At 35.3% G+C, this 27,563-nt stretch overlaps 2 protein-coding genes across 3 annotated transcripts in view; both read right to left on the reverse strand.

The window, feature by feature from the left end:
* Positions 1–30: 30 nt before the first annotated feature.
* On the reverse strand, positions 31–19,448 carry FAM177A1 (family with sequence similarity 177 member A1). The gene is made up of 5 exons (XM_019750460.3): positions 19,188–19,448; positions 13,395–13,568; positions 4,920–4,986; positions 3,754–3,851; positions 31–2,067 (listed from the first exon to the last, which is right to left on the reverse strand). The coding sequence occupies exons 1-5, from the start codon at positions 19,347–19,349 to the stop codon at positions 1,861–1,863; spliced, it is 708 nt and encodes a 235-aa protein (XP_019606019.2). The 5' UTR covers positions 19,350–19,448; the 3' UTR covers positions 31–1,860.
* Positions 19,449–25,369: 5,921 nt separating this feature from the next.
* Positions 25,370–27,563, reverse strand: part of SRP54 (signal recognition particle 54) — a 44,750-nt gene continuing 42,556 nt past the window's right edge. For both annotated transcript variants that reach the window (XM_019750441.3, XM_074328140.2), the window contains one exon: positions 25,370–26,907. In XM_019750441.3, the coding sequence (XP_019606000.1) occupies positions 26,816–26,907 (92 nt within the window). In that variant the 3' untranslated portion in view covers positions 25,370–26,815. The remainder of the gene's footprint in view (positions 26,908–27,563) is intronic.

The raw sequence follows: 27,563 nt of genomic DNA on the forward strand, positions 1-27,563 counted from the left end.
AGGGTTGAAAGAAGAAAAACTGAAAGAGGCTTAAAAATAAGACAAAACCATTTAATGCATTTATGGGAAATTTTATAGTTTGCATAAATAAAAATATAAAAATTTTAAGGCACAGTAAATCACTATGTAAACATTACAAACTGGCCACTGTGGGACAAGCAGAGAAAGTAAAGTTCAAGAAACATAAAACCTTCATAAATCATCTTCCTTCTACTACAATCAGAAAAGTTTCTAGTTTTATCTAGCACCTCTAGGGGGAGAAGATTCAGATCACCTTTAGATATGCATGCCTTCACTGGATAACTAAATATCTGAGTTGGAGGTACTATCTCAAATGAAGTTAAAAAATTAGAGGGAAGACATCAAAGTTAGCATATTTTAGAGCTATTGGTAAACTAATTTTTGGTGACAATTACATAACCTGATGATTAATCCTTTAAGCACTAAATTATATAAAGTTTTCACCCATAACTAAAAAGATTACCATGCCATGAACCACCACACCATGAATCTATGTAACCAAAGATTCCTAATAAATACCTTTCATAAATCCTTCACATTTCAGTTGAAGAACTGAACATAGTGGCTGTATGTTCATGTTCATTGATAACAGAATTCCATAATAGGCCCACTGTATCTATGTTGTGAGTTTCTACTTTATGTAATACATTTAAGATTGAAAACATAATGCTATTTAGAAGGCTATTAACAATCTCTAAAAGCTCTTTAAATTTGTGAACAGGCTTTTAAGAACAGCATTATCTTGAAATATGCCACACATTTTTATTACTCACATTTAGTCATACAGATACCTCACAAGATTCTGAACACATATTTAAGAATATTATAATATTCAAAATTAGTTTCATACTATACTCTTGTAAGGATGGCTAATAACAGTGGGTAAAGAGATGACCAACCTGGGTCAAGTAAACTGTCCACTGCTGTTACTTTGAAGTGGTGAAGGACAAGTATCTTTATGACGTTACCATTGCACCTTGTAGAGTATTTAACAGTGAGCCCCTGAAGGGTTAAGTCTTCATCAGTCCCCAACCCTACCCCACTCTCTACAACTACTTGGCCCACAGGAGGCACTCAGGGCTGAACGAGTGACATAATCAGGATGCCATGTGGACAATCACTAGGTATTATTACCACTTGAATCCAAATACATTAATAAATTCATTCAATAACTAGTATTTTTAACATTATGTTCAAAGCTAGTTACTTAATTTGAATAACTACTGAGAAAGAATACAAGATTAAGTATTAAAAAATGCATTAAAAATGGAAACCCATTTTATATTTGGTGTTATAAACTCAATCACCTTTACATAAAATAAAGTTATTCTCAAGGAAAGGAAATTCAAAGTGCTTTTATCTTGCTCTTTTTATTAACACACTCAATGAACCATCCTTAGTATGAAATTAATGGTTAGATATATAAATGTAAGATGTAACATGAGAAAATCTAGGGGGAAAAAAATCCTCATTTTAATCTGAGATTTGGAATACCAGTTCCAATTAGCTTTAATCAGCAACTTAAATATTTTTTTCTTACAGACAAGCTTGATCATTTAACTTCTTAATTTGCAATTAGGGCTTTAAAATGTCCTTAACTTTTTTTAAAGATCATTTTAAAACCCAAATACTAATTTGACGCACCGTAAAAGCATAGTACAAATACCCAAATTTCAGATCTGACTTTTGCTACACAGAGCCTAAGAATAAAGAAACATTTTTCCCTTTTCAGATAATTTAAAATATAAATAACTGTTATTAAGTCCCACTGAACAGAGAATGTGGAAGTTTCTCGTGTAAAAACCACCTTAGAGTTTGATGTTTGATAGTTATTCCATTCTATGGTGGGACAGAGACTGGATTTTGTTTGCCTTCCATAATTACTTCACAATCTCCCTCCATTTCAAAATTGAGATTCACAAATGAACTCGATACCACTGTGTCTGGTTGATCTGTCTGAACAATAGATTCTGCCTGCAGCTTATTCTGTTGGTATTGTCTTTCTGCTTCTTCAGACATCCTGTTTTCTTCTTCTTCTTCTTCTTCCTAAAAAAAGGAAATATCAAGAATAGTTGAAATGTAAATATCCAAAAGGAATAGTATTTGTTTCCCCACTTTCAGCTGCCTGTGTTATTTTGTTTTGTTTTTTTTCATGTCCAATTCAGTTTGGTCTAATTAAGATAAGACATACTTCCCTTTCCCCTGTTCCCAAATTGAAATGAAAACTATTGTATGACATTTTAAGAAAAGTGATATTATTTTAAAAAAAAAACATGGTACAGCACTGCTTAGCTTAAATGATACCTGAATTAACTCTGACAGGGGCTATATCTTTTCAGATTAATTCAAATCAAAATAAAAAAGTAGCTAATACAGTATCACTTCAATTATAGGGTGTCAGCCTATTCAGTGGAACAGGTGTTCTATTCACAAGGATATAGCATGGTTAGTGTTCCCGTAAGCACCTGGTATACAGATAAGGCAGTCTCTGTAAAGAAAGATGTAAAAATAGCATTAAGACAGAAAGGAATAAGGACTATAGAGATTTAGAAAGAAAATAAATTCGAGTTCCAGAACTACTAAATTAGCGGAGGAGGTGGCATTTGTATTGGTCCCTGCAGTATGTGTAGACAGTACAGAGTAAGTATAATAGGAAGATTAACCTAGAGCTTGCTTGAGAGTGAATGAGAAAGACCATTTAGGGGGCTATTATAGTCAGTCACGATAGGGTAATGAGGCTCTAAACAAGGCTGGTCCAGTTAAAAACACTTCATTTGTCAAACATTTTTGAAACCACATAAAGTTAGCTGACCTTTCTAGATTCATCTCCAGCCACTCTCCTGTTGTACTCTATGCTCCAGTGACAATATAGTTGTATTCCTGCCATTCCCTTAAACACACAATGTATCTTCATGCCTCTACATTCTAGCCTTACCTGAATTGCTCTCCTCTTTTGCTTGAAGGAGAATAATAAAAGATGCTAATATTTATTTTATGTTCATCAATATATATATAACCAGGTGCTCTTCTATTTTACATATTAACTCATTTAATCCTTAGAGCGACCCTGAGCATGGATGCTGCAATTTTCCTTTTTATAAAGATGAGAAAACAGGCTTATAGAGGTAAGTATCTTGCCCAAGGTTATAAAGTTACAAGTGGCAGAGCCAGAATTTAAATTCAGACACTTTGGTTCTAGGGCCCATACTCTTAAGTGCTAAAAGTTCTCTATGTTCAAGGCCAAACTCATTTCACTCCCACCCTAAGACCTCACTACAGACAGAATTGCCTCACATCTTTGTGCCTTAACAACTGGCACTTACACACTTCTAGTATTTGTAATTTTCTATGCGTCATACCCACTCCACTTCTACAACTAGTCCATGTGTCCTAAGTACAGAGACTGGGTCTTGTTTCCTCATCTTAAAATTGGAATAAAAATCCAGATAGAGGTGTGTGCAGATTAATAAAATGACATATATAAGGCACCCCCCATAACACCTAGCACAATGAAATCTAGCTTATTTTACACATAGATCCTAGAGAAATTTCAGTATTGAAAAATTCTAAAATGTATGTCAATTTGATAAAGAAATGAATGCCTCTGGAATGAAATACCTAGGTTAAGGGAGCTATCTTTTGGGCACCTAGAAGATACATGTGTTCATTATACAACCCATCAAGTCCACAGCAAACCAAACTGAATCAAGAAAATGTAACAAGCAGACATACCTCCTTCTTCATCCGGTAATACTCATCAATGGCATACTGGTATTTTGGGGTGCTGATGCCCAAAACGGATGCAATCTTCTCTCCAAGAAAGTCACACACTAAAGATACAAAAGTTAAATGGCTTACACAATTCCATAAAGATTTCTTGAGCACTTTCTATGTGCAAGACACTGGAGAAATACAAAAGTTGTAGTCCCTGCCCTCAGAGAGAGATGAACATTGAGTACATCTCTCTGTATATAACACCCTGATTTCCCCCAAGAAGCACTTTTGGCTCCTTATGGGCTCCTGATAACACCCCCAATAATATCTAACCACCAGGTATTATAATTATTTGTTATTTGTTTTATATGTCTTTAAAAATAAAAATGTGTACTCTTAGAGGGCTGGGATACCACTGGGCTGGACGAGAGGAATGGCTTGTACTGTAACACTCACCGAGTGCCTGCCTCATGCCACGCACTGTGAAAAGTTAGACTCAGAGAGGTGAAGAACTGGCCAGGCTGACAAAGCAGATCCAAAATTCAATCCAAGTCTGAATGTAAAGCTTATGTTCTTTCATGACACCAAACTGTCTAGCATATACTGAGTGCTCAATAAATGTATGTTCAATGAATTACTATTCAAAATTAGATCTTAAAAAACAGTAAGTGACAGGAGCTATGAGGGAGTTAAAATTGGAGGCAGAGGAAAGTTTTATGATTTAAAACCTATATTTAAAATTAGAATGATTAACTCATAAATTGATAGTTTATTTCCTTCATATGACTTAGTTATATCTTAAGTTATAACTTAAGAAATGAAATATTAAAGAAATAAAAATGAACTATAATTACAGGCTTTAGAATAAGCAAACAGAATGAGAACAGTATCAGTAGAGAAACAAGTGATAAAATTACAAAACAGTTGATAACAGAAAATGTTCAAGAATATGAAAATTGTATTTAAATTAATATAGCCATTTTCAATTCTTTACACACACACACCAGAAGGTGAAGAATATTTTAAGGTTAAGTAAGTACCAGTTAGATTAATACCTTTTAATACAAGCTAGCAAGAGTGATTAACTCCTTATTGTTTCTCCTTCATTACTGAAACACCCCATTTGGCAAAGCTCCTGGAGCATATTATAGTAGCTATACAGTATTCAAACAGAAAAGTAATACCTGAGAGGGTTGATGTGGCAGCACGAAGCATGTAAAACCATAAGTAGGGGCCCCAGGTAAGTTTTGTCTGCAACAAGAAGTCAAGTTAGCAACATTCATACATAAACTCATTGTATATATTTAGGCCAGAATGAAGTAGTCAATACTTGGTAGGCACGTAAAATATGCTATAGACAGTGCTACAAACAGACTATAATCCAATAAAAAGTTTGTAAGTTTGATAGTCAGGATTCCACAAAAACATTTTACATTCCCCACTATAACTACCACCACCTTAAGCCTGTGCAGTAACCAAAACAAGCAGAAGCCACTGAAGTGGAGGGGGTAAGTCATAGTCTTAATTACTTAAGAGTGGAATATTCAGAGCCTTCCTTTCTCCTGTCATGCTGCTTTTTTGTCTTCACTGTTCATAAGCACATCAGAGGAAGTGTGCAGTCAATGGAAAGAGACCTTAAGAAATTACACAGAACAAAACCCTTATGGTATAATGAGGAATTAAGGTTCAGCGAAATTAAGCAGGATAAGGGCATACCAAATGAACTTTAATGGTGGGAAAAAAAGGAACCAATAAGTGGCAAGTTGAGTTTTTTGTTTCTTTAAGGATTAAAAAGGGATTAGACCATATAATCCAAGACAAGCTCAGCGTATGTTGGGTAGGCCAGGACCTGGCAGAATGCACTCTATGTTACACACCTCCATCGGTGATCTTGGTACTGTTAACACGTTGCGTATGGCGGGGTTTAAATCCCTCGTGAAGATTCTTGTGATCTGTACGCAACGTGTTAAGGCCATAGAATACTTTTGTGAAGCCTGCCACATGCTTCATTGTACCACTATTTTCATTTAAAAAGAAAACATAGTACAGGGCCTGCAATCAATCAAATACATTAATCATTATTTTAATGGTCCCAAGGAAGGGAGAAAAAGATAAATTTGTCCATCATCTTAGCTGAAATATGTTAATGATTATAAGAGTATTAAAAAAGCAAACACAAGAATATCTGTCAGAATGAAAACTGTAGACACTGGAAGAAACTCTTTCTGTCCTGTTGGTGAGATGGAAGTATCTTCCCTTTCTGATATCTAAAGCTGATCAGGTTGTCAGTTTTAATGTTACTTCCTTTTCTTCCTGGTTAAGAGAGGGAGATATTTTTACCTGAGGGTTTTCAAAGTCATTTTGAGTGACTACTGTCTGTCTTATCAACTTCTTTTTAATTCAAGCTAATTTAAAAATTAAAGTTGTATCATATATGATACAACATATATATATGTGTGTGTATATATATACATATGTGCGTGCGTGCGTGTGTGTGTGTAGAGAGAGAGAGATATATATATAGAGAGAATATATTTGTAAGAGTGGGCAGGCAAGATGGGCTAAAGCAGAGAGCCAGGAACATATAACAGTCTTTCCATGAAAAGGAGGTATGCCAATTTCTGTGATGGTATTCCTGAGAAGACACACAAGTAAGGTAGCTCCTTAGTTCCTATTTACACAAAAATGAATGTCTAAGCAAATACATTCAACTAAGACAATACTATATATTTCTGACTCCCTGATCAAATCTACTGTACCTTCTATATTTAGAGCAGGAGGACTCTCTTATGTGGGGATAAGGGTTATTTTAGGGGCCCTGTTTAAGATACTTTGACCTTAGTGTTTACCTTATGGTCTTTACAGCAAATGAACAGTGCAGAAATGCAGGGAATGGAACCAATTTCTATAACACATGGTAAATGATAGGGCCAAGAAAGTACAAAAAGTATAGAATAGGACTAAATATTAAAAAAGACTAAGCATGCTTTTGAAGGAAAGCATGTATTTCTCAATGGATCAATTTTCCTGGGGTTGTTTCTAGAGAGAATTGCTAACATCCAGACTGCGACTACCAAAGAGTCAAACTTGCTCCAGAGCTGAGGAACTGGATAAGGATTCCTCAGTAACATCTATCATAACACACAGTTATACAGAATGAATTTATAGACTCTTTGCTTAGACACTGACCTTACTGAATCAAAAGGACAGGTGGCTCAGAGCCAACACTAGAACCCTGTCAACACTGCCAACAGTACTACCGCTATCATTATTCCAGTAATAGAACTGGGATGAGATCGTGGGTCTTCAAGATTTACAATTTACGGTGCAAACTCAAGTTGATTCATTTTATTCATCTCCAAAAATGTAAGCATCCATTTCTTCAAGAATAATGAAGTATCCATCTTTTCCTTCATAAGGAACTATTAAGACTTGCTATATTTTACTTTTCTTTTTAAACAACTTACTTTTAGAATTACTTTTAGACAAGTTATGTTTATTTATTATACAACACTTAGAAAATGGAGCAAAGTATAAAGAAAATGTAAGTCACCACCCATAGATAATTACATTTTTAACCACCCATAGATAATTATCATTGACATAGCTTAGTATATTTTCCGGAGCATATATGAGTACATATTTTAAAACACTGTTGTACTTTATCCTGTTTTCCCCACTTACTATGTTGAAATATTACGCATATTTCCCAAATGCTTAAATTCCTAAAGGTAGAATAACTAGGCCAAAAATATAATCATATGGAAAGCTCTTCCTTTACACTGCAAAACTTTATACCAGAAAATTTACAATATTCAGCAACAATGCAAGAGATTGTCCGCTCCCTAGGACTCTCACCACAGCATATTGTGCTTTTCCTTTTCAAAAATTTGACAGGTGAAAAATGGGCCCAGATAATTTTGAGTTCTGACTATATTACAAACAAAAGGCATCAGCCCATTTATATAGGTAACAATTATGTGCATAATCAAAATTTTAAAACATATATACTTAGATACACACATAAATACATATTTGAGGAACCCTAATCAAAACTAAATCAAAAGGTAAATAAATTACAGGAAATATGTTTATACTTAAGGCACATCTAAGGTAAAAATCTAAGGGAAAGAATTACCACAAGAGTGTAAAAAAAATCTAGGTCTCCATTTCTTATTTTCTATCAAGTATCAAATTCTTAAATTTGATATTTAGTATTCTTAAATCTTTATTCTTAAATGTTAGGGTTTTTTTTTTAATTGGTATGTTTTACAAATCTGCTATGTAAATATAGGACATCTTTTCAAAATTCCTTTGTCTTATCAGATTTATGATGAATGAGAAGCAAATAGAAAATGCAATGTCTGCTCTTCATAGTAAGTAAAGCCAGCTCTGTCTTCAGTTATTAACATCTGTTAGGATAGCTATTACCCAAAATAACTTCCCAAGAAACAAAAGTCACAAGCGTTGGTGAGGATGTAGAGAAACTGGAGCCCTTGTGCACTGTTGGTGGGAATGTAAAATGGTGCAGCCATTATGGAAAACAGTATGGAGGTTCCTCAAAAATTAAAAATAGAAATATCATATGATCCAACAATCTCACTTCCAGGTATTTATCAAAAAGAATTGAAATCAAGACCTCAAAGAAGTATTTGCATTCCCATGATCACTGTAGCATTATTCACAATAGCCAAGATGTGGAAACAACCTAAAGGTCCACTGATAATGAATGGATAAAGAAAACGTGGTACACACATATATGGAATATTATTCAGCCTTTAAAAAGGGAATCCTACCATATGCAACAACATGGATGAACCTTCAGGACATTATCCTAGGTCATAAAAGCCAGTCACAGAAGGTAAAATACTGCATGATTCTACTTACATGAGGTATCTAAAATAATCCAACACACAGAAGCAGAGAGTAAAATAGCAGTTGCCAGGGACTCAGGAAAGCAGGGAATCGGGGAGTTATTATTCAATGGGTATAAAGTTTCAGTTACATAAGATGATTAAGTTCTAGAGCTCTTCTGTACCACGTTGCACCTACAGTTAACAATACTGTACTGTACACTTAAAATTTGGTTAAGAGGGTAGTTCTCATGTTAAGTGTTCTATCACAATTTTTTAAAAAACCAATGGATGCTATGAGAGAAGTGCAAGAGAGAAAAACATTTTATACGTAGACTTTGTAAAATCCAATGTGTAATTAAATTCTGCCTTTTCAAGATTTTTTAAAAAAGTTAAATATTCAAGTGGTAACTTTCTAATGGCATTTAAGATGTGCTTATTTTTCCAGGAAAAAAATTGATAAAGTTATGCAGGTGGACGTCTTGGTTGGCTGTAAGCTTTAACAATCTTTTTGGAAATGGAAATCACAAAGGAAGTTAATTCTGGACAAAAAAAGATTCAGTGGGCAAATCCTCAGTGGCTGAAGTAAACTATAATACAGTCTATTAAGGTTTAAAATTTCCCTCCAAAAAACTACTTAGGAATAAAAAAAATTACTGTAAGCTTGCTTGATAATCAGAGGTCTATATTAAGCTACAGCATTAAAGAAAAACAGTGACAGATTAATATTAATATATGCATGCATAAATAATAAACCAGATGAACACATTTGCAGTTCGGGCAGCAATGAAAACTTGCACACCAAAAAAAGTACCTCTTTTAGCAAAAGATTTAAGTAATTGTTACTGTTTTATCCTAGTTAACTTAGTCATCATGGATAGTCCTATTTGTTCATTATAAATTCTTCATGAATTGTACTAGATTGTTTTTTGTAAAAATTTTATTTATAAAAATGTCAACTGTTGCTTTCAGGTTGAGTTTATAAAATTCCTACTGGCAATATTATATTATATACATTATACATAGTATATAATATATATAGTATATTATATATTACATTATGTTGTATTACATTAATATATAATAGCAGCTCCTATTTGCCCCAAAATCACTGTACTCTAGAAGAGATGAACTACCACCAAGGAAAACATAACTTGAAAACTTCACAATAAAGAGTTCAGGAATGGAGCCATCAAACAAATTAATTTCATAAACTCTAAAATAAATCTTTAGTAAGAACTATAGGGAAAAATTTTAAATTAGTCATGGGTTTTCAAATTCCAATGGAATTCTAAAATTGCCTCTTGAGTAAGATTTCTTGTGCTACCTATTATATTTGCTTTAACTAATATTACCTTGCATGCATATAGTTCTCAGTCATTTTCAATGAATTTTCATATGCATTATCTCATTTAATTTCAAAAACAACACTGAATATAGACGAGGCAAATGTTACCTTTTTTTAAATAATCATGGAAGTGCAATGAGAGTTAAGTTTTTGTCAAAGAGCGGTGACTATCACAGGATCGAGTCAATACTAAAAACCAAGTTTCTGATACTCATGTTGCCTCCTAGTGAAGGAAATATTAGACAGGTTTCTTATCACCCGGGAACCTGTTAGTTTAAGCCTAGAAATTCAAATAAATTCTAATGGCAACATACTATATACAAGGCAATTAAAGATTTTAAGAGTGGATATGGACTTCCAGCATAACACTATGAGAAATTCTGGGGACCCACTGAAACTGGTGAAAACTGGTGAAACTGGTGAAAATTATTAAAAACAAACATTTAAAGCATCTGGAAATAGTCCTATGGGCATACAACAAATGAAGAAATGTCTATTCAAGAAAATATATCAAAACTGGGTAAGAAATGCAAGAGTGCATGGTAACTGAGCCAAGACCACTCTCCCTCACTGCCTTCTCAGCAAAGTGAAATATACACTCAACTCCAGACTGGTACAGCTAAGAACACAGGAATTGGTCTAGCCCCAGTTTCCAATCAGAGGGCTTTCTTCCCAAGAGAAACAGAACGCCAATCAGCATTTCTCATCCTGCCCACAAGCTGACTATTACTAAGGTGAATGCAGTTGACTGGTGGGCATTCCCTTCTTCCATAATCTACTACTCATGAAATGGAGGCTCTTTCTTGGACATGGTGCCACTGAGAGTACTGGCATAGTAATCACCCTTACCCAAGTTCATAATGCAGTGGTTCCACACGGAAGAGGCAAGCCAAGAAGACCACACCCCCGCCAAGTAGTCAGCTCCTGAAGTAGGGGAGTCACTCAGAGAGAAATGCCCCGCTGTCTCTAACCCCTAATTTCAAAGCTCTGGTTTAGAGATTTTGCCCAGGGGGAAAAGTAGGCCATAAAACATAGCTCCTAATCTCTTCCCAAATGTACTGCCTTCATTTGCAGCAGAGGTGGGAAAGTCCAAGCCTCAGGTGGTCTCAAAATCAGTGGAGACTGTGGTGAATGATTACTGGGAGGAAATTCTTAGATTCTATGAAGATACAGGCTAAGCTATAGGCCAGCTAATTTGTAGCAGAGAACAGAGGGTGGGGCGGAGACAACTTCACTAAACAAACCCAGCAGTCACTAAATAAATCAACAAAACAAATAATAAAATCAAGACCCCGGGGGCAGTACCCAGAGTTGCTATAAAATGTTATCTAAAATGTCCAGTTTCCAACAAAAAATTATGAGACATATAAAGTATGACCCATACATGGGGAGAAAAAAAACAGGCAAGAGAAACTACCTGTGAGAATGACCAGATGTTGGATTTAACAGAAAAAATTTCAAAGCAGCCTTTACAAAAGTATGTTCAAAGAATTAATGAAATCATAATTAAAGAAATAAAGGAAGATATGACAACAATGTTGCATCAAACAGGTAATATTAATGGAGATAAATTATAAAGTAGAACCAAATGGAAATTCTGGAGTTGAAAAGTATAATCACTAAAATGAAAAATTCAATAAGGGGGCTCAAAGAACAAAAACTGACAGAAGGGAGAAATAGATAATTCAACAATAATAACTCAAGGCTTCAATACTCCATTTTCAATAATGAATAGGACAACTAGGCAGAAGATCATCAAAGAAACAGAAGACTTGAACAACACTATAAATCAAGCAGACCTAACAGCCATCTATAGAATACTACAACAACAGAATATACATTCTTCTCAAGTATGTACAGAACATTCTCCAAGACAAACCATAAGCTAGGCCATAAAATAAACCACTATAAATTTAAAAGGATAGAAATAATATAAAGTATGTTTTCCATGTGAAATTAGAAATCAGTAATAGAAAAAAGAATGTGGGAAACTCACAAACACGTGGGAAGTAAACAACATACTCTTAAATAACCAAAAGATCAAAGAAAAAAATCAAAAAGGAAAAGAGGAAATACTCTGAGATTAATGAATATGTAACATACAAAAACTTATAACTGCTAAGAAGATAGTCTAAACTACTATGTGAATTGTATCTCAAGAAAGCTTAAAAAAAAAGAAATCTTTACGAAAGCAATAAGAATGCAATTTTTTTTCTATGCAATGCCTTTATTATGTTGCTATGTAAACAGAGGGCAATTTTTGCGAGAATAACTTTGAAAAACATACCTATACGTACAAATTTATACAAATAAAAACTAATCCCTACCAAGTAATTTAAAAGAAAGACACTTATTCCAACAATGCTTCCACTGTGTGAAACATCTCTGCAATATTCTGCATATATTTGAAATTGCCTTCAGAGTATATTACACAGTCCTTTGAATACTTTCTCTAGTAGAGAATCTGGATCTGATTTCTTTTTAATAACCAAAATTTATTTAGAGCCCAATCTGATGAAAAACAAGTAATAACGTTTTTTTGAATCAAACATAAATAATTCTCCATCTTGCTACTTTGCTTATTTTCTTCATAGCACTTTTAAAAGTCTGAAAATTATAGTATATATTTGTTTACTTCCTGTCCATCCACTAACATAGAAGAGAAATGTACATTGCCCATTACTGTATCACCAGTGCCTAAAACAGTACCTGTTAGAACGTCAGTCAATATTTGATCAACTGAACTCTTAAAATGAAGACATAGAAGGGCAATACTACTTTTTAAAATATATACATATAGTCTTACAATTTTATAGTCATTTTTTTTTTAACTTTTATTTATTCAAGTGTGTTTTTCCAGGACCCATCAGCTCCATCACGTAGTTGTTTTAATCCAGTTGTGGAGGGCGCAGCTCACAGTGGCCCATGTGGGGATTGAACGGGCAACCTTGTTGTTAAGAGTACCACACGCCGACCAACTGAGCTAACTGGCCACCCCAGTCACATCTTTTATAACTTAGAAATTCTTAAATTTAGCTAGTGAGGCATATAAAATTAAGAACTGTACACATCTATCTTCTAATCAAAACTTGAGGCAATATGCAAAAAACCTGACAACTCCTTTAAGTTTGGGGTGGGAACTATCATGGCAGTACAGTCCTTAATTCAAAGGGACTGGAAATCAAGCACTCTAGTAAGATAAATCTTAAAAAAACCTATCCACACTGACAAAGAACTCTGACACTCAAAAACAAACTATTTCAGTCTACTGAAATGTAGGAAATGCTTCCACCCATATTGTATAAAAATCCTATTTTCTACCAAAATCGTAATACATAACTTTATAATCAGAATATAGTTGATTTAAACCTCACAAGTCCCCTTCCATTCAATGTTTTGGGAGAAACATCAATCAAAACAAAACCCACTGACAAAAGGATCACCAGTATCAAACGCACCGGATCAACAGTAGGCAAAACATCTTTCTTCTCCAGGCCATCAACTTCATCTTCATCTGTGCTGTATTCTTCCATTGTTTCACCACTAACGAAGTGGATGACTCTCCTTGGGGCTTTCTTCTTTTTTCCGATGACTCCCAGTTCTACATTTTCAAAGACTCTTTCATTACTCATCTAATGTCAATAAGAAATTAAGAAAATGAGAATTTCAAGTGAGATTAATTTTCTTTAATATGACAAAAGAAATTCTGGGTTGCTTTACTTTAGGGAATAAAGAAACATAAGCCAATCCTTAAACAGTATTTTTAAAACAATAAAACAATCACAAGAGTGTCAATAGCATCTAAGAAGAGTTTAATGAATAATAAAGCAAAATCTGTATACTCACTACTGAGGTGAAAAAATAGAACTTAACCAATTAAACTTTTGTTTAAGTTAAAAGCTAAGAAATCATGCACCAGACTTCAAGTCATAGCAATTCCAATGCTGTATATAATATGTGAAGACATACTGGACATCAACCATTTTTAAAGAGTAACGCACAATTATGGCAGGATTAATGTGTAATATCAAAGGAAAATCATACAGACAGACATATACATGTTAGATGTGTAAAATAAAATAACAGTTTATATCAGGCAACTCTCCTAAGTCTTTGGATTTGAGCTTAGCTATGTGCAAGCAAAACAAAATCAGTTCAGTTTAATTCGGAACCTCACCTTTCTCAGAACAGGAGCCCCAAATTCAAATGGCTTTTAGGGCCAAACAGGTACCAAAAATGAGTAAAGCTAAAGATGGCAGGATAGTCCCTTTGGAGAATGCTCCAACTAAAGACATTGAATTGAAAATAATTTTAAAGCAATGTGCAGGCCAAATAACTCATTTGTAAACCAGATCTGGAAAGCAGACCATCAGTGTTCTCTCTGAACTTCCAAATTTCTTAGTCAATAACATATAGGTGACAACAGAGTTTTCCTGATACTAAAAAGAGTTTATGAATTTTAAAGTTATAATATGTAGTCTATGGAATTCTAAATACATTAAAATTCCACTACTAGGTAAATAATAATTTTACTTCATACATATAGCCATGTGCCAAACTCAGAGCACGTGCATACTGTGGGAGAGGATGAAGAGCTTCTCTTCCCTGTCATCTTGTCTCAAGTTTAAACACCTAAGGAAGCCTTCATTGAATCATCTTACCTGAAGATTTCGAGACGGCACAGTACAAATAATTGTGAAAAATAATCTGGCAACAGTGGGGACCCTTGGGGTTAGGTACGAAAACAGAGAAGTAGGTAAAGGTAAGGTAGTGGTCAAGGGGGCTTTCTATTCATTTTGGTATTTTGTTGTTGTTTATTTTGTTTTGTTTTTGTAATGAGAATATGTTCATGTATCCCTAGTACAATTTTAAAACTAAACCAAAGCAAAATGATGCAGGACTATAGGACTGTCATGATTAGAATCCATGTCAGTGAGATTCTCTAGGATAGTCCAAAGTTCAAAAATTTTGTCCTCTATACAGATTCTTACACGTGTAGATATGACTTAGCATAATTTAAATCCATGATTGTTGTTCAACCACTAGGAAAATACTTTAAATTACATGTTCAGGTATGGGATTGTACTGATAAAAATAGTGAACTAGAATTGCCTAGTTATGCAAGTATAAGTAACTTTATTTTTATGCATTGTTTCCTCTTAATCCTCTAAGTTCCTTCTTAGAAAGTAGATATGGTTCTTCTGCACCCTTCACTTCCCAAAGCTAAGTTTAGTCATTACCCAGGACTTGAATCAAGTGTATCCAACCCAAAGAACACATGCATTGTTCCATTACACATGTGGTCATTACTGACAGCAACTAGAACTGCTATACAGCAAACTGAGATCATAAAAATCTTGACAGCATGGGCTATCTATGGATTAACCTGAAAGAAACAAAAACCACAACTTTCATTAGACTGTCCTGAGGGTTCAAACAAACCCCAGCCATTAATAACGAGTAAAAAGTTTATGAATTTTAAAACTAATAATACGTATTCTATAGAATTCTAATAACATTTAAATTCCATTACAGCCCATTTACTGTGTCCATAAACAAAATGGACAATATATGGCCCACCCAGGCCACCCTTCTTCTATCCCTAATCCCTAGGCACCGTGAACCATTCCTATCCAATCTCATTTTTCCCCTTGACATAAGATTTGGTTTATGGTTGTCCTGACATCAATGTCTCCTTTTGGATCATGACTTTCTGGATCCCCTTATAGGCAAAGGAAAGTCAGAGGAGCTAGTTAAGATCTCCAGTTCCCATACTAGCTGAATGGATCTGATACCAAAGCAGTGAATAGAGCTGAGACCTTTCACAGCACATCACCATGCCCCATTCCACCCCCATCCCACTCCCATCAGGTCAGAAGAAGCTTTTCACTGCTACCTCTAGCAGTCTCTCTGGCTTAATTTTTCTTTTCTAAGACACAAAGTAGAAGGGGTGTCTCTCATTGACTCAACTACTTTACCTTCCTTAAACAACTTCAATAAATCAAAACATTCTGGCTCGGTCATGACAACTAGTATAAACTTAGCTACTATCTCCATTAACTCTGACTCTTGGCTATATTCTAAAAGTTTGTGGGTTTTTTTATCTACAAAAGCAGAGGCTGAAACACGATTCCTATTTTTCATTACAAAACCAGTTAGTTGAGTATAAACAGAACTTTGAGTAATATTCTCTATACATGATATGTAATTAAAAATGGATTTTATTTGCTCCAATCGTCACATTTCATATAGATTTTTATTAAAGGGACTTTTATTTAAGGATTTCCTTTTAAAATTTTAATATTAATTTTTTGATACAGTAAAACCCACGTTTTATCATCTTAAGCAGAAGTGAGCAAATTTTTTCTGTAAAAGCCAGAAAGCAAATATTTTAGGCTTTGCAAGGATAGTGTCTGTCACTACTGAAATCTGCAAAAGCAGCCATGGACAATACATAATGAATGGGCATGGCTTTGTTCCAATAAAACTTTATATAAACTGGTGGTTGGTGGGATCAGGCCCATACTCGTACGTTATAATTTGTCAACCCCTCATCTGAAGGAACCAGACTGGCAAGTAAAAAATCTGTGAAAGACAATCTATGATATGTGATTCCAACTCTACTTGAGGGGTGGTGTGGGCGAGTCAGTTAAGGGAGGTATTGATGGGCAAAACCAATCAGAAAGTAATTTGCTAAAAAATTTCCAACAACTATAAATGAAAGTTATTCCCTGAATTTTGCAAATGTTTCATTTTACAGATCAACAGTAAACCTGCAAATAAAATTCTTACTGTCAATTATACAAATTCCATTTTAACAAACTCCAGAAATCTGAAAAGAGTTTTCTAACACCAGGAAATTATGAGATGCAATGTCAATTAACATTTTATTACATTTTATGGTTAACCAGTCTGTAATTCTGCTTATCTTGTTCCTCAGCACCTGTTTTTAATGGCAATTTTCTTTTTATATACTCCCAGAGCACCCAGAACTTCTTTAAAACATGTACTATACTTGGGATTTATTGTGTGTCACTTTCCCCAACTAGGTGGTTAGCAACATAGGAGTAGGCACAGTGTGTATCCTTCTTTGCTATATTCTTTAGCCTATACTTACAGCTCCTGGCACATCGTAAGTACTTGGCAGCAGAGGTGCTAAATAAATACCGTAAATGAATGCGTAGTAGTGAAATTTTAACTCCTTTAATAATATTGAGGCCGACATTATGGTTAAAAGTCTAGTCAGAGAAGCTGCTGGATGGCCTGGTTTGAGGCCTGATTCTAAACACTGACCCAAGCTCCTATCTCTTACTCCCTTCCTTACGTGGCACTTGGGATTTCTCAGTTTTGACAAACTGATCAAGGAGTACAGGACAGCAGCCTCTCCTTCCATCCAAGTCTCCACCTCACTGCCTTCTTCCCTCCTATTGTGGTAAAACCACTACTCATAGAGCTGGGGTTCCCAGAGGTGTTTCTGCTTCAGGAATGTGAAAGAGAGAACAGGAAGGGAGAGTTATAAAAATAGTTTGTACGGTATGAACCCATTTGTGTTTAACAAGAAAGATTATATATGCATAGGAAATCCCCGAAAGGCTATACCAGAAACTTAGCTACTTTTGGAGAATGTGAATGTGAAGAACAGGTGATGGGGGGATTCCTACGATTTTGTAACTTTTTTTGCTCTAGAGCTTTCTTTACTGCTCAACATTTATTATTTTTTAACCAAGAATATGAAAAAAACATAAAATCACAAAGCCACAACACTCTCTTCACATATTTATCTGGTAAATCAGTACAGGTATGTTTACTTTGCTATTAGATTCAAAGCTTAAGTAGTGATGAAAACAATTATAGTAACAAATGGAAATGTCTACATCAAGCACTGTGGACTTTTTTAAAAGGTTCAGTTCAAGTCTACCTGTCTACAATAGGTCTCAACTGAAGCAAAAAGTGGCTTCCTAATCAATTAGCATTGCCAGCAAATTCCTTCTAGACGTTACAGTCCTCTGTCTTAAGCAGGAAAAAAACACACAAAAAAAACCCCCAAGAAATTCCATATAAAGACTAGTATGTGGTAAAGTTTTTAATGCAAACTGTACCTTATAAAAGCTATACTCATATTCCGGTGCCATTCTCTGGGAACGTGTAGTTTGGGGGAAATGTCTCACTAACATTCAAGAAGTTAACTCTCAAAAATGAAGTTACTGAAAAAGCTTAATTCTCAATGAGGGTGGGAAGATTTCCACACAGGAGCAACTTGAGGTTTTTACGGCGGAAATGGTATACACCTGAGCTGGTTTCAGTTAAAGCAATTTCTTCATTAGTTTTACTTGGCCTAAGATCCTAAACAACTACTTTACACTCCCAAATCCAAAACAAAACAAACCTCAAACCTTACCCAACTCTCCAAACTCATGTTGTACAAAACAGGAACCACTAGCCACATGTGGCTCACGCTCAGTTGCAATGTGACCAGTTCACACTGAGATGTGCAGTAGGTGTAAATGCATGCAGGATTTCAAAGACTGGTACCCAGAAGAAAATGTAAAATATCTCACTGATAACTTTCATGTTAATTACATGTTGACATGTTCTTGACACATTGGGTAAAATACAATACTAAAATTATTTCACTTCATGTTACATGTTCATTTTGTGATAAATTGGGTTAAACAGAATATTAAAATTAATTTCTTTTTACTTTTTTAATGTGGCTACTAGAAAACGTAGAACGTACAGTGGGGCTCGCATTATAGTTCTATGGGACAGCGCAGCTCTGCGCCTTCGTCACCTCCCGCAGAAGTTATAAGGATCATGTGAAAACGCCTGTACACACTTAGCACTTCTTGGCCATTAGCTAAGAAAAGGCCAGATGCCAGGTCAGGCGCTCACACAGGAGAGACTGAGAAGTGAATGAAGCCGGTGTCACCTGGCTTCCAGTCACGAAGGCCACCTTTCGGGGACACGCCTGCCTTCTCTCGTTCGCAGACCCGAGGCTGGAATATCACCCGTAGAAACCTGAGGCCGCCCCTGAGAGTCTGCGGCGCTGCCAGGGGAGGGGTTGGTCAGGGGACCCTTTCTCCAAGCCAGTGTCTGAGCCGAGGCGAGGATTCTGAGGAGAAACCCCGAAATGCACCTCCGGCGGGCGGCCTTCTCGGAGGAAGGCCGACAGACCAAAAGGGCAGCTGGCTAGGCGAGGCTCTCCCCGCCTGAGCCGCGGCGCCGCCGCCGCCTTCGGCGGCCTCACCTACCTGCCGCTCTGGTTCCCTGAACGCCGCGGCGGCGGCAGCTCCCGAGGCTGCGGCCGCTTCTCCTTCCGCACGGCTCACTGACTCCCGGTCCATCGTTGTCGCCGCCACAGGGCTGCTGGTGCTGGCGAGATAGAACGTAATGGCCGATAAGCCCACTTCCATCCTCCGCCTCCCTGCCCAGTTGTGGTCAGAGCTCGCGGGCGGTCCAGTGGGACTCACCCGCAGCGCCGGTCTAGCGCCACGCCCTGACAGGCCACAGCGCCAGGAGCGGGGCGGGCCTGGGGGCGGAGCCTGGCCGAGGGGCGGGGCCGACCGGAGCCTCGCCCGCGGGGCTCGGCACCCGGGACTCGGCTGACTGCAGCCTAGGAGGCACTACTACCGGCTCTCGCGTGACGGGGCGGGGCGGGCCGTTTGCAGTACCGCTCCCGGTCCGTGTCGGGACCTCGCCGGGCCGCCGCCTGGCATCACCAGTGATGTCATGCCTCGTACCTGTACCTGGAGCCTAACTGTGGATGTCGGCGCAGCCACTCACCAGCTGCATCCTGGGCAACCTCTCCCCCAGACATGGGTTTTTACTGCACTTGTGAAATGAGAACAGCTGCACGGTTGTGTCTTCAAAGGCTTGTGCTGAGATATGGTTGCTGAAAATGCGTGGCTCATTCTACATATTCCATTCCTAACCTGAATGACAGGCTAGCCAAATAGCCTTGAAATAAGAGCCTCGAAGGTGAATTTTTGCTTACATTAGTCTGAAATAAATATAGCTAGAAAAAGTTAAGGGAGACTTGAAGGAGAGCAAAGGGCAACAGCAAGCTTCCATTTTAACAATGTGAGGGATAGTTGATAATGTTTTAGGGGCACGTGTGTGGTGGTTAGAGGAGGCATCCCAGACTTTTCCCATTTTCCCCACTGTTCAACCAAATTAAAAAGTTCATGATTGTAGTGATTACTGCACTAGACTAGTTGGGGCATTACCAAGTAAATGTTTTTTTTAATTTTAGTTTTAGTATGAAAGGTTTCACGAATTGTAAATGTCAAAAATAAAATACATTACTTCAGCCACGGCAGGCGGGGTGGGGTTCATTTGATACTTTAAATTCCATTTTCATGCCAGGCAAAATTCAGAAATGCTCCCCAAAGTTATGTCCTAGTGTATGTTATTCAGCATGGCGAGCAGCCAGCACACGGACACCCCTACAACCTTAAATATTCCTTTCTCTCCTGTGCAAAAGTTCTTTTTCCTTACTCCATCCGTATACTTTCCATCCTGCTATAACTTTGATATTCTAAAAAACAAACTAAAAACCTTAAAAATAAAAGTTGATCATTTGAAAACCATCTACATTTTAAACATTGGTTGGAAATTCATAATCTATTGCTAACAAAATTAGCTTGTTGCTGAGGTAAACAAGTTTTAGTAACATAATCTGATGCTGTCTAGTGGCATTAGCCAGGCGTTGAGTCTGTCCAAAATGACAAAACAAACTGCAATAAATTGAAAACAAAAATAAAGAGCCAATTGTTAAAGACTTCATGAATTGGCCTTCATAAACAAGATAGTTTACATTACATGTATTCAAAATCCCTTTCCTCTTACTGGCAAGAGGGTAATCAACAATCTTTGTTATTAAAAATTTGTGGAATGTTTATAAATGCATGATTTTATTTTGAAAATTGGCAATTAAACATCAAATTACAATTTTCACTGAAGCAGAACTAATTTTCATGGTTTATAAGTACATTTCTTTGTTTACTGAAAATTTGAAATGCAAGTCACATTCCAACATGAACTGGAAGTATTTTCTCAGAAGTTATTTTTAACACAAATATGCAATTGAAGAGCAGTCTATTACAAACAAACAACTCAGCAACTGAAAAGCATAGCAATTCTAATGGTTTTAGTTTGGGCATTTACATTTTTGTCATTTCCAGACTGTCATAGGTCAACTAAAAGTGGGCAACAAAGCGACATACCAAAACTTTCCTTCTTTCACTTTGTAGTATAAGTTATATCACTATGACAAAAAAAAAAAAATTCAGGTATGTACTTGAAAGCATAAATGTGGTCTAAATTTATCATTTAATGATACATACAGAGCTAAAAAAAGGTAAATTAGGATCAATTTCTGTGAAAGGCTGGGAAAACAAAGCTGAATAAGATTCAATAACCAGGAATGGCCATCAAATAAAAAACAAGACTTTCTTCTAGTTTTGACATACTGTTTCCCCGAAAATAAGACCTAGCCGGACCATCAGCTCTAATGCATCTCTTGGAGCAAAAATTAATATAAGACCCAGTATTATATTATATTATTATATTATATTATATTATATTATATTATATTATATTATATTATATTATATTACCGGGTCTTATATTAAAATAAGACCGGATCTTATGTTAACTTTTGCTCCAAAAGATGCATTAGAGCTGATGGTCCGGTTAGGTCTTATTTTCAGGGAAACACAGTAGCTACATAAATATTTTACTAGAGAATATTTTCAAGGTTATCCCATTCCACAAATAGGGGGATATATTTTCATCATCATTGATGCACAAGAATAAGGTGGTAAAATTAAAAATCCACATTAGGTTGATTTTAAGCATAAATTGTTAAATAACAGTAGTGGCTTCACTTATGGAGCCCAATATACCAGGTACTGTGCTACTAAGGGTTTTCCTTGTATTTTCTCTTTCTCACAGTTCTGAGATACTATTGCAATTACCAACATTTTCAGATAAGCAAAAAAGGTTTAAAGAGGTTAAGTAACTTGTTCAAGGACAAAGCTGATAAGCAGAGCAAGGATTCAAACTCAGGCAGTCTGATTCTAGAGCCTATCCTCTTAGCCACTCTGAAAATGAAAATGTCAAAAAATAGGGTATTAGGAGGGCAGGAAATTCTTAGACGAAAGGTGAGTGTGATATTTGGAAAGATTTGGATGGAAATTAGTAAAATGTGTATATTTTTTGAAGTGTTATGACGAGATAGCCATTTGTAAACTTAAGGCCCTAGGTGTTAAGAAACAAATGAAAATGCCAAGTGAACTTGTTTTATTTGATTCTGTGAACACATTTGTTTTAAATGAAATTTGGTCAGATTTTTTTGTGTGTGTGTCACAAGACTATACTATTGATATTCAACTACCAGAATTTTTTATATGGCATTAGTCATAAAATATTAGTTTCTTTATACACTATGCCAAAACACAATATTCTCAATGTTGAGGACCATGCATCTTTATCTGAAGTCTGTACCTAGGGGGGTCTTCTGATAATAATCTAAAAACCAAGTATAAAGATATAAGGAGGATTTCCACAAGTAAGGATGCCTTTCATCTCAGGGCAAGATCATCCATGTATCTTTTAACACAAGAAGGAAATGGCAAAAAAATCAAGGTATACTCATTAACTGAAGGTTTTCATACTCCATCTCCTATCAAATGGAGTGTCAAGAAACAGACAGATATTTCTTGCACCACTTCTGCCATAAATGAAATTCTGAACCCCTTAATTGATTTCCCAAAGTCAGAAATTATGGGCCTGTCAATATGTCCAGTAATAACTCTTACCTCTTTTGAGCCAATGAGGAGCATATTTCCCTAATTCTATTTAAAAATCATTTAAAAAGCAAGCAAACATGACTCCAAATATATACATTACACATTCTCCTCCCTTGATGAAGATATGGGACCTTTCTCTGAAAAGAGGCTCACAAAACTTTGGCATATGTTGCTTAAGAAAAATAGACCACAGTCACAGGATATTAGTCCCTTCTGTTTCCCATGAGAAGGAAAAGCCTTTATGCAGCAGTGTAAGAGGAGTCTCAGGTGAAAAGTTGGCGATTTTCTTCGTGTCAGGCTCATCTGAATTATCCCACTTACAAGCAGGTACTGTTGTGTAATTTGACTGTTTTTCCACTTATCATCCAACTGCTACTGAGAAATGCATTGTTTTAGGCTAAGGAGAGAACACTTTAAAAAACATACAATATGCTCCTCAAATGATGATTTCAAATGAAGACAAAATGAGAATTGCAAACAGTAGCACATACATGCCAAACTCCAAACAACTTGTGTGGCATTACATTAATTCTGTCAAAGGAAATGTGCCATAATTACCAGTTTATAAGGTCTATTTTCACTTTAAAAGTATCCGAAAATTACCTTGTATTCAATATGCCTGGATTATAGATAAGCGGTCCAGGGAGAGGGAGAGGGCCTAGAGTCATGGGTTAGCAACTACTCAACACTGAGCACAAATCATTACCTACCACTAATGACAAAGTGGGAAAAAAACTATGATAGCAAAATTTCATGTATCAATAACTACTTTACAAAAATAACAAGCCACAGACTATACGACTGATCTAGAAGTAAAATTTAAATGAATCCCCCAACACTTGACATAAATTCATCAATTCCTGTAATTTATGGCTCAAAAGCAAAGAAGGTTCAATAGTAATGCAATGGCTTAATGTTCAGAACATGGTAATTGGAATTTAGAGCAGAATTTTTAAGGTGACTCAGTTTCTAATCCAGTAAATGCCAGTAATGAACAGAATCATCTAACTCTGAGCTGTGATGATGGCTTTCTCATTTTGTATATAACTTATTTGGCTTTATTAATAATCATGGCTAGATTTTAAGAAAGACCAAAACTATTTACATTGATTTAGCCATGGTTCTCACTGACATAGTTTTTATTAGAACTTATTCAAATCTCTTGGTTGCTCTTCGTATTCAAATATAAATTACTTGCTTTTCTGAATACACATGCATCAACTTGAAATTCCTTCACATTTAAATGCTTTGTTCCATTTTTTACTGAAATACTTGTTTATATGTAGGATTTCCAGGTGGGAATTCCCACACGTTGGAATTTTTTTCACTTTCCTGTTCCCGAATCCCAAGTTATAAACTGTTTTCTGTTCGTCACAATGAATCGTTTCCACAAAGTGACGGCCAATACTGCCAACCACTTGGGTTCAAGGAGCCAATTTTCCCGATTTCCCAACCAACTTTTCTTGGGATTCGGGAACAGAAAAGCAAAAAAAAAAATTCCTGAGAAGGGGCGGGAATTCCCACCTGGAAACCCTATTTATATGTACTAGAGCTACCTGTAAAACAAATTCAATTTTATTTTATATTAGGTTTACTTTTTAGACCTTTCATTCTAAAAAGTAAACCATAATATACTTTTGGCTTACTTTTTAGAATGGTCTAAAAAGTAAACCAACATTCACTGACATGAGGTATTAATATTATATTAATTTTACCTACATTAATATGCTTGATGAGACTTCAGTTCTAGTAAATTTAGGACTTCTCACATTACTATATCCTGTATTTATTTGAATAAAGTAATGGTATATATAACATACTTTAAAATCACTTTTACTACATGATGAAAAGTACTTTTTTCCAAAAAAATCCTCCATAAAATTGCAATTATTGTGCACACATACATACATACATACACCTATCTGACATGCCAGCAAATTTATTCCTAGGAGAACGTGGACACCCGTTACATCACATTGTTAATTTGCCCTTTCTTGGTATTGTAGTTTTTTTATAATTATTTTTTATGTCTTTTTGTTCTATAATTACATATGCATTGTAAGCTTAAGGAATTATATACTTAGTTTTATGTTTGTACGTATTTAAGTAACAATATAAAATTCAGGAAGAATCCAATGCTGTATATTAGATCTACCTAGTGGTCTAAGCTGGAAATATAACAGATAACAAAAAGCCAAAGAACCAATTTTAATAGTGAAACACACAGGAAATTTGTTCAACTTATTAAAGAATTTGACTTTGGTATATAGTACTTACGCCGTCAAAAATCAGTACCTTAATACAAACTGAGAACAGAAGAATGGCTTTTGTAACTAAAGATGCCAGATTGAGGAATTAATGGAATCAAAATTTTAGACAGCATCTCTAATTCCCTTATTTTACAGAAGAGGAAAGAGAAATGAAAGCTGAACTACGTGTCTATACCTTAGTTGTCCTTTGCCACAGTTATTTTTGCTTCTGAAAAATATAATTTGCATCAGACACAAAGATACAAAAAACAATGCCTGAATCCACAAAAGGAAATGAGTGAGACTTCCTTTCCCTGTCAAAAGTCAAAAGTGGAGCCTTGAAGATAAAAATCACAAAAATCCATGCCCAGAAAAGGTGGTATGCATTTTAATTAGAAACTAATTTGACGAACAATATTTTCTCTATTGTCAAATTTCTGTAGCTGGACCTTACAATGACATTTCTGCAGAACACATGATACATCATTTTTACAGGGTATACAATGTCCTATAAGAATATTCTAGTTTTTAACTGGTGAAAATAACTTAGTGGGATATAACATCTTTGCCCAAGTAAACAAGAAAATCAGTTGCATTCTTCATGTAATTATTTTCTAAAGATACTTTGATTTATGAGACCTTCTTAAAACACTTGAGTCATAAAAAATACTATAAAAACTAGCTATTTCTTTCACTCTCTCCATTTACTACAAATGAATCCTTTACTGTAGATCAGCAAATTCATCCTAGTCGAAAATACACTGCTGCACTACATCTTTTATCATTACGATGTCAATAATAGGCATAATTATTTTAGTATTTTAAATTAATTCCATATCTTATTTAAAAGCCATTGTTCTAAATGAACTGTGCAGCAATCCAAAGTAAACAACAACCAGATCAACCTTGTTATGTTCCCATTATTTTTAATATGTAACAGTAACAGGCTAATATTTGCAATTATTTTTCCATTAGGAGATCTATATGTTATCTATTATCATCAAAGCATATCAATTTCTTCAAGCAGATTTTTGGTATGTAAGAAACAGAACAAAATTGGCTTTTCAAAAAAAATCAAGTATTGCCATTAAGGCTTCAAAAATATGAGGTAAAAAATGCAAGTTATATACAAAACATATTGTATGAACTGTAACCAAATTCACAATTTCAATTTAAATGGCAGAGCTAAGATTTTCTATGGCAACATTATCTTAGTTATTCTAAATTAAACAAAAATCCCTAATAGGTAGGTAACTCTACCGTATTTCCCGTTAAAGGCATACTTGCTTCTAGGGATAGTTTTAAATGACATAGTGCTATTGGTTTTTCTGTCTGCCCTTTAATGTGATACACTGATAATTTGAAACCATAAAGAAAGTTAACAACCTCTTAACTTATAATGACTTTGAAGTTTATTTTACAGCACTTTTATTGAGACATCATGTAACTACTGACCAGGACTGTTTACAAATGTAATGCTTGGCCTTTGAAACAATTAAAAACTTTTAAGTACTAAAATTTTACATCATGATTTGTTTAACTTAAGAAGTGTTACGATGGCAAAAACTAACAGAAGAAAATCTAAAGCAAAAATATAATGATTTCCACAAAAACCATACATTCTTCCCTTATTTGAGAGGGCAGGAGGGAAGAAGGAAGGAGGAAAAAGAAAAGGAAGAGGAAAAGGTGAAAAGATAAAGAAAAAGGGCAAAACAGGCAAGAAAAATACTTTTTTCCCTGTTTGCAAAAAGGAGGGAAACTCTGAGGTCTCAGCAAATAATGTAATCAACTGAGTCAGTTTATATTAAGGCATCTTCTTTACATATTATTGAATCCCATCATGCCTTTCATATTGCCAGCAGCGCCCTGTTGAAACTGCCTCATCATTGACTGAAGTCCTGCCATACCACCTAGAATGAAAGTAAAATCAGATAATTATTAAGTAGAACTTGAAACATTTGTTACTTTTGTCTAGTATTTTAACTTCCAAAAAATATACTGGGTTCTGACTGCAATTTGGTCATCAGCCTTAAAGAACATACTAATTCAAAATTTTATATTCACCAGTATCCTCATCTATAAAAGACAATAAAGAACCTACCTCATCAAGTTATGAGAAATAAATGAGAAAATACATGAAAAGATCTAGAACAGTACCTGTTACACAGTACAGAGTCAAAAAATCTAAACAAAAAAAGTATTTTCTGGGATGTCCAGGAAAGTCTTGTAAGCAGTAATCAGTTTGGAAGGGTGGGAAGTTATTTAATAGGACTTACAGAAAAAATTCACCATTTACTGAACATCTACTTTACGCCCAGCACTGTACCAAATGCTTTCATATTTATTAGCTCATTTTATTGTCACAATTTCCTGATGAGATATTATCTGTGATTTTAAAGAAGGGGAAAGTGAAATTCAGAAAGTTTAAGGAACTTTTCAGAGATTACATAGTAAAAGTGGAACTAGATTTCAAAATGCTTATATAGTTTCAAAGTCTCATCACTGAAAATATCCAGATTCTAAACTACGGTAAAAGGTCACCAAAATAAGCATGAACAAAAGATGA

The sequence above is a fragment of the Rhinolophus sinicus genome, chromosome 3 (genome assembly GCF_057876585.1).
Source record: "Rhinolophus sinicus isolate RSI-liver-muscle chromosome 3, RSI-T2T, whole genome shotgun sequence".
NCBI classification, from domain to species: domain Eukaryota; kingdom Metazoa; phylum Chordata; class Mammalia; order Chiroptera; family Rhinolophidae; genus Rhinolophus; species Rhinolophus sinicus.

Excerpts from the sequence above, each read along its gene's own strand:
- FAM177A1 (XM_019750460.3), bottom strand. The coding sequence starts at position 19,349 with ATGGAAGTGGGCTTATCGGCCATTACGTTCTATCTCGCCAGCACCAGC. Across the intron at positions 3,852-4,919 it reads TGCCACATCAACCCTCTCAG|TGTGTGACTTTCTTGGAGAG; the intron begins GTATTACTTTTC and ends TTGTATCTTTAG. Across the intron at positions 2,068-3,753 it reads ATTACCGGATGAAGAAGGAG|GAAGAAGAAGAAGAAGAAGA; the intron begins GTATGTCTGCTT and ends TCCTTTTTTTAG.